The sequence below is a fragment of the Pristis pectinata genome, chromosome 2, assembly GCF_009764475.1.
Source record: "Pristis pectinata isolate sPriPec2 chromosome 2, sPriPec2.1.pri, whole genome shotgun sequence".
NCBI lineage: Eukaryota > Metazoa > Chordata > Chondrichthyes > Rhinopristiformes > Pristidae > Pristis > Pristis pectinata.
Window position 1 is genome coordinate 68,974,452 of NC_067406.1, and position 21,582 is coordinate 68,996,033.

At 37.5% G+C, this 21,582-nt stretch overlaps 1 protein-coding gene across 3 annotated transcripts in view; it reads right to left on the reverse strand.

The window, feature by feature from the left end:
• LOC127584496 (kelch-like protein 5) overlaps positions 1-21,582 on the reverse strand; it is a 92,959-nt gene that overhangs the window by 42,731 nt on the left and 28,646 nt on the right. For 2 of the 3 annotated variants that reach the window (XM_052041284.1, XM_052041283.1), the window contains 2 exons: positions 9,489-9,674; positions 8,171-8,307 (listed from right to left, as the gene is read on the reverse strand). In XM_052041284.1, coding sequence (XP_051897244.1) covers positions 8,171-8,307; positions 9,489-9,631 — 280 coding nt within the window. In that variant the 5' untranslated portion in view covers positions 9,632-9,674. Of the gene's footprint in view, positions 1-8,170; positions 8,308-9,488; positions 9,675-20,523; positions 20,931-21,582 lie in introns of those variants that run through there. The other variant, XM_052041285.1, reaches the window with a different exon arrangement.

A 21,582-nucleotide genomic window follows, 5' to 3' on the forward strand; every position in this document is an offset into this window, starting at 1 on the left:
CAGGATAAATCTTTCTAGTTTTGAAGACCTCGACCACAGATGGTAGATAGCATGAGTCTGAAAATGTTTACTAATAAAAAAAATTGCAGGTGAGGAAATAACTTTTTAAAAAAGAATGAAGGCACATGCTGCTATTTTAAATCTTAATGTAATTTAGTTAACAATTGTTAATGTTAGCTCTTTACATAACTTTAACATGTTGATAAAGTTTTTATACACATTATAAGATAAGATATCTTTATTAGTCACATGTACATCGAAACACACAGTGAAATGAAACTCTTGTATAGAGTGTTCTAGGGGCAGTCCGCAAGTGTTGCCACTCTTCTGGTGCTAACACAGCATGCCCACAGCTTCCTAACCTGTACGTCTTTTTGGAATGTGGGAGGAAACCGGAGCACCCGGAGGAAACCCACACAGACACGGGGAGAACATACAAACTCCTTACAGACAGCTGCCAGAATTGAACCCAGGTTGCTGGCGCTGAAACAGCGTTACACTAACCGCTACACTACAATGCCTGCCCCCTATACTACCTATTTGAATGAAGACGAGATGCCTGGGTCACCTTGCTCCTCCAATTAATCTCCTGTATTCTGCTACTGAAACAATTGGACCTTGCTTTTTGTCACTCTCGTTTGACTTTCTCCTTCAGTCAACCCCTCTATGGTCAACTCATTCCTCTGGCTCCCTGCTGTGCCTTACTCCTTTGGAATTCTACTGTGACCTGATCACAAATGCTCACTCTGGCTGTCATATCCCTTCCTTTCACCATTAGATTTGACTACCTATCTGCTCCTGCCATATCTCTCAAGCTTTTTCTCACCATCAACAAACTGATTGCTCACAGCAATGGCCATAGAGGGTGGGATGGGTGTGGCAGACTTAAGAGAAAAGTAGCAAGTGTTCCTTCTAATGACATGCTCTGGAGGTAATGAAATGGAGACACAACACTTCAACCCTACATTGATCTAAAAGATCAACTGCTTACCACAACTTTCATCGGTTCTGATGAAAGGTCATTAACCTGAAACATTTAACTCTGTCACTCCCCACAGAAACTGCCTGACCTGTCAAATATTTCCAGCATTCTACTTTTGTTTATTACAACTCTCTGCTTTCTGTTCCTAAGTGAATTTCTTATCTAGTCTTCCCCTTTTAGTTCAAAAGCAAAAACTTCAGAAACAATAATGAAAATTCTGGAAGCACTCTGCTGGTCAGGCAGCATCAATGGAGAGAGAAGCCTTGGAGCAGAAGAGGACAATATCTAGAGGAGCACCATCTGTAGAGAACAACTTCTCCCCAGCCACCCCCTTTTTCTGTAACTTAGAATATACTTGGTTTTTAAAATTTTCCAGTCCTGACAAAAAGTGAACTACCACAGATTCTCTTTCCACAGATGCTGCCTGTCATGCTGAGTATTTCCAACATTTTCTGCTTTTATTTGCCCCTTTATATTTCATGGACCTCACATTGTTAAACAGTTCTTTAAATGTATGACTTTCTGAAAATTTATAGGGATGAAATCAACTGCATTTGCTTCATCAGTCTTTTGTGTTAACTGATCAAAAACATAAATTAGGTTGGTCAAACATCTTTTGCCTCTAAGCATGTTGGCTCTCCTTTATCAATTTAAAACTTCTCCAAGTATCCATCTATCTTTCTTCCTGATTGTCTCCAAAATTTTCCCCACTAGTGATGTTAAACTGACCACTTAAGAGTTCTGCAGGGTATGTCCTTTTGCTTTTTTGAACATGTATCATATCTGCTATTTTCCAGTTCTCTGGCACTTCAGCTGTATCTAATGAGGAATGGAAGATTATTGCAAGCCTTACGCAATTTTCACCCTCACTTCTGTCAGCAACCTCAGATACATCCCATCTGTACCATGGGACTTATTTACTTTAAGCCAAGCCAGCTTTTCTACTACCTTTACAATTTTCAACCTATCCATTATCTTCACTATTTCCCCTTCTGATAATGATTCAGCAGTGCCATTTTAGTATTGGTTTATTATTGTCACTTGTACCGAGGTACAATGAAAAACTTGTCTTACAAACTGATCTTACAGGTCAATTCATTAGACAGTGCAGTTACATCAAGTTAGTACAGAGTGCATTGATGTACTACAGGTAAAAAAACAATAACAGTACAGAGTAAAGTGCCACAGCTACAGAGAAAGTGCAGTGCAATAAGGTGCAAGGTCACAACAAGGTAAATCATGAGGTCATAGGTCATAGACTATCTCACTGTATTTTTATTTGATACAGACTGATACTCATCAAGTACTCATCAAATATTCCTGTCATTCCAGCAGCTTTCATATATGAATCACCTTCTTGGTCCCCAATTGACCCTACTCCTCCCCTTACTGCTCATTTACATTTTATATGTACGTTGAAGGCTTTTTGCTTCCCTTTTACATTTCCTGTTATTCTCTTAAATTCACCCTCTGTCTGCCTAGTATTCCTTTACACCTACCCCCTCAGTTTATTAAATTCAGCCCAGTTCTCATGTGAATTTTCCACCTAACGAGTCACTTCCCCTCCTCCCTCATTTTTGTTCCATCGTTCTCATTCTCTTCCGTCATCAAGGGAGCTCTGCTCTTTCCTCCTATTGGAAATGTACCAGAAACATTTCTTCTCTAAAGACCTCCCATTTTTTTGGTAAGTTTTATTTGCCAATCTTGGTTCCACTTTACTCTGGTAATTACCCTTTATTTAAAAAAATATCTACTTTAGAACACTCCTAACCCTTCTCCATTATTCATCTAAAATTTATGATTGATTGATCATCGTTTCCTAACTGACCATTTGTCCATCTATTTCACTTCATTCCCGCATTGTGATTCAGTAATGCCTCTTTCCTTTTCTTTTTCAATCTTTTTATTAGTTTTCAAATTAATACGGATTGATATATAGCATCAATATTTATACATGTAATACAAAGAGATCAGGATAACAATCATAGCATATATGATCATAAAGAACAACAAAATATAAAAAAAATCTGTAGATCCAACGATCTCTTAGTAAATGAATATAATATAAAAGAAAGGAAAGAGAAAGATTTATTATATAAATTAAAAAAAACCCAAATCAATAGAAAAAAATTATAAACAATATAAACTAAACAAAAAAAAACTTTTCAAAAGAAAAGCAAACAACAAAAAAAAAGGAAAAAAAAAACTGGGCTAAACTTTCTCAGTAGAAACAGAACAATATTATGTCGTCAAGTCCGTTCCCCCAAGTTGGAAAGTTATTGAAAGGGGATCTACATCATGTGAAAATATTGAATAAATGGACTCCAAATATCTTCAAATTTAAGCGAAGGATCAACAGTACCCCTCCTAATTTTTTCCAAGTTTAAACATGATATAGTTTGAGAAAACCATTGAAAAGTAGTAGGGGGTATTGGATCCTTCCATTTAAGCAAAATGGATTGTTTGGCCATTAATGTAACAAAAGCAATCATACAACCTCTTTCCTCGTTGGGTCGAAACACAGTGATCGGGAAGTTCTCCCGCACACATTTCAGAAATTCCTCTCCTTCCTTGCACTTTACTCTAACATTATCCCAATGAATGGATGTGACCACGCCAGTGGTTCTGTGGAGAGCAGCTGCTTGCAGCAATGTGGGGGCCAGCTTCTTCCTCGCTTCTACCTCTGTTCTTTGCACTACAGAAATGAGGAACATGCTGGAGATCATACACAGTTGTATCTGACCTCCTTCTCCAAGTCCCAAAGTGAAACTCACTTGTGCTGTGCTCAGGAACTGGAAACAATTTGTACCCAGTCCCTCAGCTTTATGAGAAGAAAGGCTGATGTCTGTACTGTTTTTCAGTTAAACAGAGGAAATATTACCGAAATTAAAAATATTTATAACATAAGAATTGAAGAAAACACTTTTACAATACCTCGAGCAAAGCAGATCGGAAAACAGCTAAAAGCAGCAGCAAAAGCACAAATACTGAAGTCTTTAATGCAATTAGCTTAACTTCAGTGGAGGGGAAAAACATCTAGGTACGTAAAAAGAGACGTCATGGGCAAGAGAGCAATTCCCACCTGGCAATTCATATTGTGTGTAACCAAATACATTCCTGGGTGGGTAGCTGTGGTAAGAAGCCAGATTGCTCTCTTTGTAATTGCATTACTTACATCTTAAAATAGTCATGTGTCACTCTGGAAAAGTCTGGTGATGTCAGTTTTGTAAATAAGACAAAAGCTCTTTTCTAAAATAAGACTGACATGCAGGACTCTCTGTGGCAGTTTTCATTAGATAGTGAAGGAAACAGGTACTGCAAATTGCAATGTGTGATTAATCTGCACTCACTTCACTCCGTATGGAGCACATGCAAAATTCATGCTGCTACCTCATGATTACAAAACATAGTTTATAGGGATCCAATTTTATGAGTGGTTAGCACTAGCTCAAGCTAGCAAGCATTGATTAACACCATGCTTATACCTTTTAAATAAGAAATGATTTTTATCTGCATCTGGTGGTGGAGATCATTTAAGAGACCTGGGTAAGTTCATGAAAGTGATGGTGGAACGTGCAGGATTTTTTGATGCAGCTCTGGAAGCCTCAGTCACAAAGGTGGAGAGTAGAAGAAATGTCCTCTACTTAGGACAGGAAGCCCTCTAGGGACATAATTGAATGATGGGAGAAGACAGCAAACAAGGTCAACACAAGGTACCATCACTCAATCTGTCAGTCATGACTACTATGTTAGACACTGTCACTTGACATAAAGATTAGTTTGTATGGGATGACAAGAGCGCTGAGCCCAAACTCATGAAGACATCACGCTTGGAACAGCAAAAGAATGCCAATGTAGGGATTTTGTTTATTAAAATCTGAAATGTTATTTTTCAGTCCCTTCCTGCTTGGCCAGAAAGGGGCTTCCAATGTTGCCTTCTCTCTTTCTTTAGCTCGACGCTGGCAAAGGCTGAGCTTGTATTAACACTATGCTCTGGAGGATGCAACAGAAAATGACAAATCTTGAGGCCCATTTTACAATACATTGCACAACACTTCCAGAAGCAGCAGAAACCCCAGAGAAATATTCTGGGTGGCAGCATGGCCATCCCTATAGCTGTGCTGTCCTCTGGTGCATGGGATTCAGACTGGTATCAGAAGCTAGGTATTTACAGGATGTCCATTTTCCATATTTCGCTACCTATAGGTTTGATGTGATTACAATTAGAGGGAACATTAGAGGATGAGAGAGTCTTGATTCGTTCTGGTGTCAGCCACTGACCACTCAGACATCTTGCGAATGGTTGTAGCGCAGCTGGATGTTGAAGATGAGCAATCTCATGTTGTTGTTCTTCTTTGGCCACCCCTTGGGACTGAGGATGACCTGCTTCCACTCTGTGGCTTCTGCGGTGACTGATGAGACCAATGTGGGGAGTGCAGCCTCTTGCACAGATGGGATAGGAGGTGTCCTTGGGACAGGTGGGTGGTAGAGACCCTTCAATTTCTCTCATGTAGCAATATGGAGCAAATTCTGAAATTATACTATATCCCTGGCAGCTAGACTTGGAGGCAACAAAAATCATAGCTACCCTCACCTTTACTTGCAGTGTAGTTCTGGTTCTATTCTATGGCTACAGCATTTGCAGATATCTGTGAGCACCTCTTTAGATGAATGGTCACTTGTCTTTCCTTGGGTGGATGTAATACAACTACTGCCTTAAAACCCTTTGTGGATTGAGCCTCGGGTTCTAATACTTTTCCTCTTCTGGCACATTAGTCCAGCTCTGCCGACCCCTTCCTAGTTCTCTTAATGCTGCTCACCTTTATACTGTTCACTAAAGAAACATTTAATAAAACCCTCATACTTGGCAACAACAGGTTCAGGTGCAACTTTGACCACAGTGCTCTCTTAAGACCTCCAAATTCTGTATCTAAATATCAAACACCAACAAATCACCCAATTCAGTGTGCCTTCTAACTAACCATCAAACCTGAAAGTAGGAGATGATCTCATTAACTAGAAAGATCCTGTATTCCATCTGAAAAACACGATGATGCTGGAGGAACTCAACAGGCCAGGCAGTATCCATGGAGAAAAGCAGGCAGTCAACGTTTCGGGTCAGGACCCTTCTTCAGGACTGAAGATAGGAAAGGGGAAGTCCAATATATAGAAGGGAAAAGCAGAGCAGTGATAGGCAGACAAAAGAGTGGAGGTGGGGTGGGCAGGAAGGATTCTGACCTGAAACATTGACCACCTACTTTTCTCCACAGATGCTGCCTGGCCTGCTGAGTTCCTCCAGCATCATCGTGTTTTTTGTTTAGATTCCAGCATCTGCAGTCCTTTATTTCTCTGCATTCCATCTGCACTGTTTCTAAACTAGATTTTTCTATGCCTGCAGTTAACATCATGTTAGCTCCAATTGAGCACCATGGCATCAACCTAGTTGGCAGCCTATCTGCCTGCTCTGCATATGTCCTGCTTGCAAAAACAATGCATGTACCCCTGCCCTGCCCAACACAAGGACAGTGCAAAGTGCATGAAAGTTATGCATAGGTACATTGTGCCTAAAATTCCATCAAAATCAGCACCTGTCATATCCAAACCAGTGGTGCTAAAGAGTACCATTTTGCACACCTTTTGACTCATGGAAAAATCCTTCTGAAACCTCCTGTATGAAGGAAGCTCTGTATCATTGATTTATCTTTTCAGAGGATAGAAATGATCAGATTCTTCTTGGAAAATACCTAGCCATTCCAGTGCATGGCTCACATGACAGGCTGGCTATGCTGATCTACTTACTACAGGAGTTTCCAAAACACACCATAAAAAAGAGTAGTGATACAAAAATGGATCAGGGAAGGTCTTCCCACAGCTTAGACATTGCAAACACCAGATGATTCTTCAGACACCAGTATACTAGGAAGAAAGTGTATATGAGGTTTGTAATATCACTCTGGGAGAGCTTTGCAGGTGGAAATGTTTTTCAATTTTGTTTGTCAGCTCCTCCATCCAAAGGATGGATGTTGGGGGTTGGTGGGGGGAGTGGGCAGGGTACAGTAATTCCTCACATTTTGTTCAAGGAAGGAAGTAATATTGACCTGGAAGTTATTTATAGCTCATAAGGCATTAACAGTTATCAAGAAGTATGGAATTCCAGCCACCTGACGAAGGACTGACGACAGGGTACTTTGCATCAAACTGGGAAGCTTTCAGCTGCATTGCAATGTCAGCCCACAAATAACCACATTATTCAATTTAATTTCAGTTGCCATGGGATTTAAACTCATGAGTTGCTATCATAATCCCACAATTATCAGGCTACCATGTGGAAATCAAAGGTCCCTCCTATATCAGACCTATTCTGACAATCTAAGCAATACAGGGTTCAGGTCAGTTGTGACTCTTGTATGTTTTTCCTGAACTTGCCTTGAGGATTTTTAATGACATCTCATTTATTGATATATTCCTTATAATTCTATTTCCTGATCTTATTTTAAATTCTGTTCATTTATCACTCCTGGACGTGGTGATCCTCACAGATTTCCAGTTAAGCAACAATGAGTTTAAAGAACCCATCCTTGTTTTCAAATCCTTCCGTAGTCTTATATCAAACCTATGTAGCCACTCTGCACCCTCCCACCTTTCCCCCAATCCCAAGAATGTCCACCAGCCTTACAATGCTTTGAGTTATTTGCACTCCTTATTGTGACCTTTGGTTATTCCCAAATTTGGTGACCTTGCCTTCAACTCCCAAGGCCCAAAACAATGTTCTATCCCTAAACCTTCAGCTCACTCTCTGCTTTTAAAATTCTCCTCTAAACCCAAGACCAAGTTTTTTGGACATCTGCCCTAATGGCATTTCATGTGGTTTGGCATTATTAATTTTTGTTTGGTGATGTCCTTGTGAACTTTGGGATGTTGTAATGTTGAAGATTTTACATAAATGAATCTTTTACTGTTTACAAAAGCAAAATCCTATTCAGCTTCCTAAAATTGAGCCATCCTTTAAGTAGTCCACTGCAAAAGGTAGTCAATACTAAATTTGTTGCACTGTTTTTGTTCACACAGGATTAAAAAAAAGAACCACTCTACCCAAAAAGTTTACTTTGCAAATTTCTCTAGAACACAAAGGATTAACAGAATTGTTAAATGCAGCAATTGTATAGGAGTTGACTATTTTGTGTTTACCTGTATAGGCATATTGAACTAATGCCCATAATGCATTTGAGTCCACACCTTCAATCTTTATTTCTTCTTGTTTAGCTTCCCTTACATCATTTGTGAACATTGCAGCAAAGTAGTCTGAAACTGAAGAAAGAACCAACCTGGCAAAAGAAGAAATCAGCTGTTAGTAACCTTCACCTACATATCCATTGTGATTCATTTCACCTTAGGATATATTCAGTGTCATTTGGCCTGGAGAAGAGAAATTGTTAGCCATTTTAATCTTGTCAGTCAATGAGGAAGAAAAAGTGCAAATATAAAATATTAAAAAAAATATTGGCATTATGACCTTTTCACTGAATTTAGCATCCAATTTAGATACATAAATTAGATTCCTGAAGGACATAGCTGGCAGACTAGTTCTATGCAGGTGAGCCAATATGAGGGAAGTAATTTATTTGCACTCCTGTTCTTTTTGGTCTTCTGTTCGTCTATCGGTTGGTTGCAAGAATATTGGTTCATCCACAACAATCCTCAATTAGCTTTCAGTGACTTATGTGGACCGACTGTGCTGCCCAAAATGCCTTCCCTGCCTGTGCATAGTGTCACGACCTGACCTCTGATTGGCCCTGTAAATGCTCTCCTGGCTGGAGTCTCAGGGCCACTGAGAAGCTCAACACCAGCCAATGAAACAGCCAATTGAATCAAACCCCATCTGTGACTCCAAATTTCCTTCCAAATTACATGCTACCCTGACTTGGAAATGTATCACTATCCCTTCATTATTGTTTGACCAAAATCCTGGAATACTCTTCCTAACAGGACCTTTATTGCAAAAATCGTTCAAGAAGCTGGCTCATCAATAATTTCTCAAATTACAATTGATGGGCATAAAATGAGTATAAATAAAAAAAATGTACTGATGGAAGAAAGAACAATAGCCCAAATTTTATTAAGGGGTATTTCACAAACTGTTCTTGTACTGAGGGAATTTCACCAAAATGAAATAAGATTGTTGTTGTCCAATAAATGAAATCAGCTAATTGGTCTGTTTTTTGGAAATAAATGTAAAAAAGTTTCCAAAATCATAACTACGTTAAAAAAATTATTAATGACTTTAAAATTTTTAAATTCAATTTTTTTTTTAAACAAAGCCTCCATAGTATAGTATCTCATCAAATTTTACATAGAATACCATAGATTACAAAGAGACTGAAAAGGATAATATTGATATTACAGCAATTCCTGGTTATTAAAAGTCAAATATTGATTTTGTGATGAACAGCCTGGAAATTGATTTAATTTACAGAAAAAAAAATCCATTGATGCATTTTTCATTCACCTGTGAGCTGGAATCCTTCGGTCATCGGCCAGAAGCACAACATCACACAGCTGCTTGTGTCGAAGATAGTTCTCCATCTTTTTGAAGGTTTGTTCTGCATGGTTTAATGCCTGAAAGCACTCTTCAGGGGCAGAAGGATCCATTGTCTGGCACGGGGACAGGGTCTGACTGCTGCTTGAAGTTCTGCTGTGAAAATGCCAGATAATTAATACAATCATTAATGTATTAATACATTAACACAATTATACAAACTGATATAAGCACACATAGAATAATTTTCAACATGTATTGGCATTGGTTGCTTAGCATAACAAAACTAGCCTGATGAAGATAATTTCGTGAACACTGCAGTACCACTTTCTTCGTGATTATAGCTGTAGCAAATTAAATTGTAACAAGCACCAATGCACAAGTTGTTGTTGTAAGAAATATGAAAAAATATTGCACTTTTCTTGTTGTGTAATTATAAACTATATTCTAGCTTTAAATTATGTGAAAAATATGTTATTTTATATAACTAAACTTGACAGTATCTCACTTTGTTATTAATTCCTTCAAATGTTTAAGATAATTGTCAGGTCTGCAACACAGATGCTGGTTCTGTAACATTTTAAACTAATGTGAAAAGTCTAACAAAAATCATGACTTTTTAAATCCCATAATCCCATGGGTAAGTAACAATATAACAGTAACAGTGAATTATTTTAATTAGGGATAGACAGCAAAGGTGAAACATCTACTCAAAATGCATGATCTTACAAAAGTTAATTATCCGTGCCAGACACCATCACAGGTACACATCTAATTATACAGATCAAAAGTGCACGTGCTCTTTCAAACTCACGTTGCACATTATGCAATCCCTTTGATCAATAAAACTGAGATCAGTGTGCTGGACAGGACAGGATATCCAGGAAATTTGACCTTCTGCCCTTAGTTACAACAGCAAAATACCAGATCTGAAATCCTTCTGATAGTAGCTCAGGATGGAAGTAAGGGACAAGGCCAGGTCCTAAATTTGAGACACTACTCTTGGGTTTAAGCAAAAAGGTATCTGAAAGGAGAGTTGTTCTATTTGGAGTAGATAAGCACCTTCTGATGAGTGTTCCTCAAAATGCCTGGATGGAGGTAACTGAATGAGTCAACAGAATATGGGATGGAGCAGATAAAAAAAAGTAATTGCTGGAGATTACTAAGGCAATGAATGATAGACACATGAATGATAGAAAAATAGGGGGCTATGTGGGATGGAAGGGTTAGATAGATCTTAGAGCAGGATAAAATGTCAGCACAACATTGTGGGCCGAAGGGCCTATACTGTGCTGTAGTGTTCTATGTTCTAACACCATGTCCACTTTAAATTTAAAGTATTAATGTCATATGCCTAAAGTCCACAACCAAATTACTAACCTATCTATTCTCTTGACAGATCTGGGCAAACACATTGTGCATTTTTCCCACCATACATTGCTATTCTGTCTGCCTTTGTAGCTGCCATGATGGGGTCATGCGTCAGGGCTGAAATCGATCACTCTTGACCCAGAGAAACAATTTGTCCAGTCTGATACTTTTAACAATTATGGGACAATAAATTGCTGTAACTTAGAGATGCCATGGAGGATATTAGGTCTCACTCATTCACACAAATAATACAATTCCTGAGATCATTGATCAGTTTTATATAACTGGAATAGAAAAACTTCTGCTTTGGAACACAATGGGTTGGGATAAGGTTGGTTCCTATATGGCTTTCAACAATTTGAACAATTCAGTTTGCAAATGCTGCAATAGATGTGCAATGTTCTCTCATTATTCTACCTTGTTTTCAGTATGAAACACAATAAAGGAGTTGCCACTGGTAATCAAGATTTTGGTGACCTGGTTAATACATTAATTAATGCTGCTTGCAAATCTAGATTATATTCTTGGCAATTGCTTGAAAGGATCTTGACAGCCACTGGGACAGTTGACCTGCCTTGAAAGACATTTTGTTTAAGGAAATAGCATATTTCTGATGAGTTGAGGTAAGGTGGGGGGCAGGGAGAGAGGGATGGAAAATATGAACACAGACCCTGAATGGACGGGTGGGAAAGGAACACGGGGGGAGTGGGTTACTTGAAATTAGAAAATTCAATGTTTATACCATTGGGCTATAAGCTACCCTCCAATTTCAGGTAACCCACTGACTGGAAGCACTATTAATCCCAAAATGTCCAAAGGCTCTCCACATGAGACCTTCAATGTCTTTGATACCCAAACTGGAGACAATGGTTCAATTTGGTGCAAGTTAAATTCTTAAAGAATAGATTGGGCAAACCACGTGACTTAAGTTATGACCAAGCTTTAAATTGCATTCTACATGGCAAAGATGAAATTCAAGGCCAACCTTGAATCTCATCTTTGCCATGTAGATTCCCATTTTCCCATAAAAGATTCCCATTTTCTCCCCAATGCATTTGATCATGTTTGCAATAATGATTCAGTGGAATACTCAGTTATTACAGGTGAACCTCAGTCTTACAGCCATTTGGGTAATGGAAATTTGCCCTTACAGAATTTAAAAATCACTACTCAAAAATTTAAGATACGGAATAAAATTCATTCTCATGGAATTTATGTGTAAAAAATGGTAAATAGATTTCTTTGCCCTAACTCTCATTTCTTGAAGCATGCACAGATGACTTGGCTTCACATTACAGAAAATCATGTAATGGACTGTTTTCTAGGAATGCAACACTCCTGTAATATGGGACCTGTAATTATTTTATGGTAAGCCAATAAGCATTCGTTATCCTTTTAAGCCCTTTGAGATTGCTTCTCTAACATTCAATGTTTTGAATTTTAGCATGCAGTCTATTTTAAGTTTGTTTGCATCTCACTTAGAGAAGATGCAAGGATTTGCCACATCAATGAAACACTCAGTTTCTGTCCAAATTTCATTTTGCCTACTTTTTATAATTTATTGTCATTTCTGGAAAGTGATGATACAATAATACTTCTGAATTAAATAAAATTGAAATCATTTTAACAGTTATAAAATGTCCTTGAGCCATTTAGGTAGAGTCTGCTGCCTAGGATGCTCGAGAAGAGCCCTGCAGTATTTGGCAGAACACATGTTAAGATACAAGGTACTGTATTCTGTACAACTTTTTCATTATGAGGGCACAGTCGTTGCCGTCAACAGTGTGACAGTTTAGTTTATTTCAATGTCACAACTTCAAAGAATGGGGTCACTCAATTCTTAAAAGATAACTTGCATCATTAAGATACAGCACTACTTAAGAAAATCCTATGGCATATTTCATCACCTGTCATACCTTTCTGTCAAGCCACATGCTCATATTAATTTAATGTTCGTACAATGTGCTAAACGAGCTCTGTACGAGGTAATTATAATCAAATAAAAGAAAAATACTCCCTAGGCTAAAATTGTTAAGTGCTGCCATCATCCTTCAAGGGTGTACAGAATGACCTAGAAAGGTGTAATTATATTAAAGTAAAATAATAATAACTTTGAAACTGACATGATAAACCTTATAATGTTCTGAATGTTAAAGAAGTGGAATCAAAATTGAAGGCAGATGTGTTCAAGGTGCTTCATAATTGCAATCCATCATTGATGGAATCCTCCCTCAAATTTAAACATTTCCTTAAAATATTTTAGAGAAAATGTCACATAGCTTATAGCTACTGCAGGGTGCTGTTGCTTGAACTGAGAGATGCGGGCATGAATAAAGGCAAGCTCCTCATCCTTTCATGTAGCACGATAAAGTGGTCGTGACCTATTATGATCATTTCAACTCTTTAATAATAAAGCTCATCCTGTGTTTATACTTTCTTGTCCTTACATCTTCAAATGTAGACACACTTGTAAAAATAAGTGTACCCGTCCTTTCCATATTACTGATATTCTGGGTCACCATTCAGGCCAGGCACAGGACTCACAGGCAACAATGGTGTAGCTAGGAGCTCATTTCTCATTACTCCTTTGCACAAGACCACAGCCTGGTTCCAGAAGTATTTTCTCAAATACCTTTTATGGCATGTTAACCACACAATGTGTTCCCAGCAATAAGGTTACAATTGAAAGGAACGTAGGTTGGAGAAAATATTGGTTGCAAAATCTGTCTCTAGAGCATGTTTTTTGGCATTATGGCCAGATTTGTTATAGTGTGGCAGCCACATGCCCCCCAAATTTGTAATATAACACATCAAATTCCATATTGATGAGGTTGTTAATGTGCACACAGCTACCAACTGAATTTTAGGTAGAGTCTGCTGCCTAGGATGCTCGAGAAGAGCCCTGCAGTATTTGGCAGAACACATGTTAAGATACAAGGTACTGTATTCTGTACAACTTTTTCATTATGAGGGCACAGTCGTTGCCGTCAACAGTGTGACAGTTTAGTTTATTTCAATGTCACAACTTCAAAGAATGGGGTCAGTCATTCAGGACAAAGATGAGAAGAAATTTCTTTGCCCAGAGGCTGGTGAATCTCTGGAATTCATAACCCAAGGAGGTTGTGGAGGCTCAGTTTCTGAGAATATTCAAGATAGAAGTCAATAGATATTTAAGGAATCAAGGGATATGGGGTTGGTTTACCTTATGTCACCTCTAGTTCTTTTACCAAACCCTTTTTATTAACCTCAGCCACTGGAAATCTTTCCTTTTTTTCATCATTGAATCATGGGAAAATAGTAAGCATAGACCATTCAATGCGAACATGGTTGATTCTCTATTACATTAACAAGTTTCCACTCTCTCCCCGTGATTCTCCTTTGTATCAAGGAATCTATCATCCTCCTTCTCAAATACATTCAACAACTTGACCTCTAGCCTTCTGCTGTAGAGAATTCCACAGGCTCACCAGACAGAAGCAACTTCTTCACGTCTACCTTGTATCTGGAGACTGTGACCCCTAGTTCGAGACCCTTCCCCACCTACTCCCAGAGTAAACATCTTCCCCACTGCCAGCCTCTAAAGCCCTGTCAGAATTTTGCAAGTTTCATTTGTCAAAATTCTGGCAAATACAGGCCTAGTCCACTTGATCTCTCCTCAAATGACCATCCCACCATCCCTGCAATCAGGTGAACCTTCATTTCACTCCTTGCATGGCAACTATATCTTTTCATAGTTAAGGTGACCAAAACTGCACACAATAGTCCAGGTGTGTTCCCACCAGGGCCTTGTATACATAATTATAGTAAAGACATCCTTGCTCCTGTACTCAAAAGCTCTTGCAATGAAGATCAACATATACCATTTGCCTTCTTAACTGCTTGCTGAACTTACATGGTTTGCTTTCAGTGACTGGTGTGCAAGGATGTCCAGCTCCATTTATATCAAAAATTCTCCAATGTATCACTACTTAAATAATATTCTGCTTTTTTTGCTTTTCCTATTCAAGTGGATAACTTCACATTTATCCACATTATAGTGCATCTGCCATGTATTTGCCTACTCGCTCTACTTACCTAAATTGACTTGAAGCCTCATCTAAATCTAGTTAAATTTTCAAGATATTACATGCTTCCTTATAGTGCTCTCTCCTGAGAATAACCCTGCAGGTTTTTTTTAAACCAATTATACATGAGTGCCAAAACCTCTGTGCTCCTTCCATGGTCCTAGCCTCTCATTATTAACAAAAAAAATCCAATTTTGTCCTCTCAGATCTATATGCTCTCACATTTAACATTAAAGTCATTTACTATGGTTTTGCTAACTCATTTCTTTTGTCTACAACTTCCTGCCCTCACCTATACAACTTATTTCCAACTTAGTGTCATCTGCAAATTTGGATATGCAACCTTCTACTTCTTCATCCCAATCTTGGCAGCAAAAACAATGTTGGAAGTTACGTGAAAAATAAAATTTGGTAAGTTACCATAAATAATGAGATGTACATTGCTACTGAATAATTTTAAATAAGTGTAGTAAAATTTACTTTTGGTTAACAAGGTGAACTTACTACCTGTGAAAATTGACAGAATTTCTATAGGCGACATTTTTCATTGATGAGCACCAAATTTCTTCAGGAATGTTGGACAGTGCACGAGAATAGCATATTCTGAAAATGCCAGCATCTAGTAAAGTGCATAAGCATAATTGGGACAGAGGAGTGCTGCATGTTATGCGCATGGCACTGAATATTTGACAAATAGAAGCTTGCAAAATTTTAAATTGGCACTTTGATCATGGGTGCAATTTCATTGTCTTATCAAGTTTTTAGCCTGTCTCCATGCAGAGTTCAAGTCTCACATCCAGCCATCTTGCCCTCTTCACATGCAGATGAACCAATACTTGTTCAAGCTTCTATCAGATTTATTTCAGTACTGGGGAAAAGAGTGTCATGGGATTGGTAGATGAGCAAGGTCTAGTAGAGGTATTTGTATTCAAACAAATTAGAAAGTATAGAATGTGGATGGAGGGAGGCAGCAAAAGGTGTATGTTAAATAAGTACAGAGCTTCTAAAAGAATAGATGAGAGAGGCTCAAATGAAAGGAATGGTTTTGGCAATGTAGTGAACTTAGGTTTGAAGTACACATCAGAATCGAGTAACCAAGACTGCAAAAAAAAAATTTGTATGGATTATGAAAACCCAGGGAGCAGGTTGAAGAGTGTATCAAAGGAGTGACATTTGTAGTACATTCCTAAATCTATAATTCTGGGACATAAAAATTGAGTCAGGGTTCTAGAAAATGGTGTAAAACCCCAGGTAAAATATTTTAATATGGCACCCTTCCCGTCATTGACTGCATATTTTAATGCTTTCTTGAAAATGAAGCCAATTGTTTAATCTCAAGCGAGAATTGAGTGCTAAGCTAACCAGGATCCTCTTCCTTTAGTGTGAGGTGGGCAGAAAACAAATAAAATTCAGCCATATTACCTTTCTGAAAAAAATCAAATATGGACAAGCTCCAAAAATTATTCTAGACTATATTAGAAGAATATTTGTGTGAGAGAATTGGGTTGAAGTTTTAGAAAAATTGTGAAATCTCTGTCTCTCAAGGAAAGGTTCACTCTAGGGAATTATATCCAATTTAGTTTTACTTCAGTTGTTGATAAAACTATCAGAGTCTATAATATAGAGGAAATTATTTAGAATTTGAAGAAACTGATCAGGGTCAGTCAGCACACACTTCTAAATGACTGGTTGCGCTTAGAGAAGTCCAAAAAGGAATCCAGAAAGGATTTAAAATTATCCATGGGTGGATCAAAGGTTGAGGGAGGGTATCAAAGGCTGGTCAATTTGGCCACAAAGTTTGACTTTGGATAGGACTGGGGAGGTAGCCATGTGGATTCTTGGTCAGTTGTTCACTTTAAGCCATTAATTAGTTTGCTACACTGTTACAGATGATCTATTGTAGATAATGAAGGTAAAGATGAATCACAGACAAAGAAAGTAATTTATATTGTGTTTTTAATGTGGTGAAAATAAACAAGGAACTTTATCAAATAAGCTATAAAAGGAGATAAGAAAGTCAGATATTAGGGCAGCTTGGTCATAAGGTTTTAAGGAGAGTCTTGAAAAAAAGAAAGGATGGTAGAGAGGAGGTTACATTTAGGACGAATTCCAGAGAGCTGCATGGAGGTGTAATATTGTATTCCAGAGTATGGCTGCCAATGGTGGTTTGATTAAAATTGGAGACATTCTAGAGGCCAGAATGGAATGAGCATAGAAATCACGGAGGGTTTAGCCTGGAGGGGGCTAGGCCAAAGAGCGATTTGAAAACAAGGATACAAATTTTAAAATGGACATGATACTTACTGGGTCAGCCCAAACAGGGGTGAGGTGGGCTGGGTAATTGCTCTAGGTCTATGTCCCAGAACACTTTGTACAAAAAAAAGCAAATCAGCATTCTATCTACTACAATTCTGTCTCGTCTCAGCTGATTCACATTAGTTAGTCCCATGGCGATTATTCATCGTCCAAATTTAGCCAGTTAATTCATCTTCATCTTGTAGACCACCTTTTTCCTCATTTATTCATTCATGTGAGGTGGACATTGCTGATAATATCAGCATTTATTGTCCAGCCATGATGCCCTTGCCCTGGTTGGTCTGGTGTCATATACAGCCCAGGTAAGGATGGGACATCTCCTTCCCTGAAAGACAGCAATGAACCAGATGGGTTTTTAATCAACAGTCTGGGAGTCTTATGGCTGCTGTTGCTGACATTAGCTTATTTTATTAAACAAAATGTCTGCATTTATCTGGTTAATTGAATTTGATATCCCTCAGTTGCCAAGGAGGAATTCAAACTCCTATTTCTGGATCGATGTTTAGAACATGCTGCTATTCCAGTAACTCAATGCTACACTACTGGACCCTTATTTCACATTATTCTAGTATGGTGTAGCTTGGAGTGAGATGAAATCACCAGTCAAGCTACTGAATGGCAGAAAGGCAATTTTACCACGCAAGACATATTCTCTGCAAGACCAAGTAACATGATAACCGACTGATACACAAGAAAAAGAAAGCCAACACTAAAACAAGCATGCTGAATCAATACCAGAGTTGTGGAGAGGAGAAGCAGTACATATACAAAATCCATTTATGAACCTGGAACCAAGGTAAAGTCATTGATAAGTCATCATGAATCACTAAGGCTGAGATAAGATGGAAAGGAAATATCCTCCATTATCGAAATTACAAGATACAAAATATAAAGTTACAGTAAATCATTTTTGATCAATATGCAATAGCCTCAAGCTGACCATAATTCAGGCAATGTACTTATAACTGATCTATAATTGTCAATCAGTGACCTCCATATCTTGACAGAATAGGACTAGGTTAGCTACAGAAACAAAAAGGACAAACGAAGCATTTGGAAAGATAAAGATTGGCTCTTCCCCACAGTTTGTACAAAAAAATGTACAAAGAAAGTTCATTGATTTTGTATATTTCACAGTGAAGTAGGTAATTTACTAGGCATCACAAAATGTAGCTTTCAACAAATTATACTATCAAGTATAATTAAAAGTTAAGTATTTTGGTAACTTACATTATTTTTTCTGCAAAAATACTATTTCACAAGCACAATCTTAGATTTTCAGTAATATGAAACTGGTTCAGCTGTTAATTTCCCTGTAGCCCTGACCTCTTTCTTTGACTGTTCACAATGCTAAACTGATAAACACAACACACTAAACACCATCATTCATGAAACAATAATTCACCCATGGGAGTATCAGACCTAAAAAGATCAAGATAGTTACAAAAATACTACTTTTTTTAACTACAGAAGTTCTAAGTAGATGAACTGCAGGGTGGAAACAGGGTTTGTATTTAGAACTAATCAATACATACATCTTAATCATGGATACATCTCTCTTTAATAGATTCATGAGTCAAACCCATCACACCACCAGAAATTAGACACAAGTCAGTGCCAAAATCTAGTCACGGCCAAGATTCACTCAGTACCAATGGCAATTTAGACATTTTGACTGTGGTTGAATAATTTTAAATATTTTCTACACTGTCAGATGTTCAACTACAAGTCCACACAAATCTGGTATGATATGCTCTTTGAGATTATCAGTACATAACTACTAAATATTTATGCCTTGAAGAAACAGATTCCAAACTTCCAACTAATAATGTAAAAATTGATTTTACATGTGCTAGTAAGTTTGTCGTGCCACACTCTGTACTGGTATCCCTAATATGTAATTTTTTGTCAAATACACTATTCCAATCCTGTATGAAGTTCATTCTTTAGTTGTATCATGCTATTTACTAACACAGGACCAAAATATTTTATATCTGAAGTCCTTGTCTTGTAAACAAAACCTCTATGAACATCAACATTTTTAAAAAACAATTGCTTAAGGGACATAGCAATTCTGATGGACATATTGGTAAAGCTGTTCGTAAACACAACAGAGACATCAATCATATTGTAACAACACCGGGCCAAACAGTGACTTACTGTAGCAACATAATTTGCAACCGTTTTTCAGAGGACTGACAAAAATTACAATGTGGGCTTGTGGCTCCTTTTCCCTCCAAAACCATCACATCTTAAGAAGATACAAATAGAATATCTACCATGCAAAAAAAATTACTGCACAATGAATGATAAACATAAATTGATTGAGATCTGGAAATAATTGTACTATGTTGTTTGAAGTCATACATTAAGTCTCCTTTGTAATTTAGCTACTTTCAATTGAGAAATCCATTTTTTAAAAAAAAAAGTACATTACATTTTTATTCAATATAAAACCCAGTGTACTTGCATCAAGCGGCAGTTAAGAATGAATTTTATGATCAAATACATCTCACAATTATTTTAGAAAGCACATTATTTTCCTATCTTAATGTTATTTTATATATATGTACTTAATGTAAAAAGAAATGCATATGGGTGCCATTGTATAATAATAAAATACATAGCAAGTATTCCTTCAAATGATTGAAAAATATAACATGATTCAAAAATGATGAGTTTTGCAATTGTCATTTGTTTTCTTGAAGTGAAACAGCATATGAAACATAAGAGGAAATATGTAGCAATAAGAAGTTACTGCAAATGCATTTGTTTATTTTCTTGAACAGTGCTTACATCATTTATACAAGAATTGTGCCATGCACTTTGCAGATGTTGTAATATATGGTAGTTGTGTGAGAGTTTCTAGAGTAATACATTTCACTTAACATGCATGTTGTGGTGTTTATGTACAATATATTGCAAAAAGAACGATCATATTTTGCTGCATTGTAGACCTTCAATTTCAAGTGAGGTTACATTTTATCATTTAGATTCAACTATCATTTACCAGACAATTTACCAAAGCTTTAACTGTACATTTTAACAACTTCAACTTTTCTAAACAGTTTAATATAATGAGGTACTAACAGTTTTAAAGGCTATGAAATTCTTTTGGATGAATTAAATTTGAAACTTTATGCTGCAAGTATAACATATATATCTAAAGTGACATTTTATAGGCTGTGAAAATAAAGAGAAGAAAAGTCAAAGTAATTGTTGACACTTTCTTGGATCAAACACTAAATCCTAACCTGCAGGAACTGCTGTCAGTTTCATTCTCTTCTTCGCTCCCTTCATCCTTGGGTTCATGTCTGCCATGCCAATGTACTGATTCATAGTCGTCAGTGGTAAACTCAAATGAGGGGAGATCTGGGGCATGGGGCACATGCCAAGATGGTGAATTCTGAATTTCCTGCTGGCTGGATCTCTGGTAGTTGACAGATACCAATGGTTGATGCAGGTGACCAGAGTCTAAGAATTTTCTCCCATTATTTGATGCACCTTGATCCTTGCTCCAAAATTCTCCCCGTCGATTGTCACTGGATGTAGCGGGAGGAGATGCAGGATGACCAAAAAACCGCCACCGAATGCGTAAAATCTGCTTCACATCAAATTCTTTACGTGAAACAGACATTTTCTGTTCACCTAGGCAATTGTCAAGGCAACAGAGCAGGCTTTGCTTGTGTGGTAAGGCAGCACAGGATATAGTACAGCCCAGTCTAAATAGATATGCTTTCCAGATCCCCGCTTTTAGTTGAATGAAACAATGCTTTCACATGGAGTTAAATTCCTTTTAGATCCTCACCAGCAGAATGTCAGTTAATGAAAAATACGATGAAGGTAATGTGAAGAGAAGGCAGGGATGAGCCCGTGTGTTCAGTCAACCGAAACTCACAAATCAACCTACACTATGACGATCAGTACACTTTTCATTGCCCTCATCTCTACAACCCAACCAGCTGCATTCAAAAACACTGACAGCATTCATTAAACCCTTTTTGAAAGCTGAAAACCAGCACTCCCCTTCCTCTGAACCACAAATGAATGAAGGAGCAACTTGCACGTAGCAACCTATCACAATAGTTTTCATTTGCATTCCCTCCCCTTTGTTGCATTAACCCTTTAAATATTCTTAGTATCTTAATGGAAAATTTTTTGCACAATTAATACCATAGATCCATCTCTTTCAAACCTGCTTAATTTATTGCACAAAACTAAATCATTTTGAAGAATAATAAAAATTATTTTATATTAAAGCAAAAAATCTAATTTCGGCAATAAACCCAAAAATCTGCCTTACGACTGGAAAT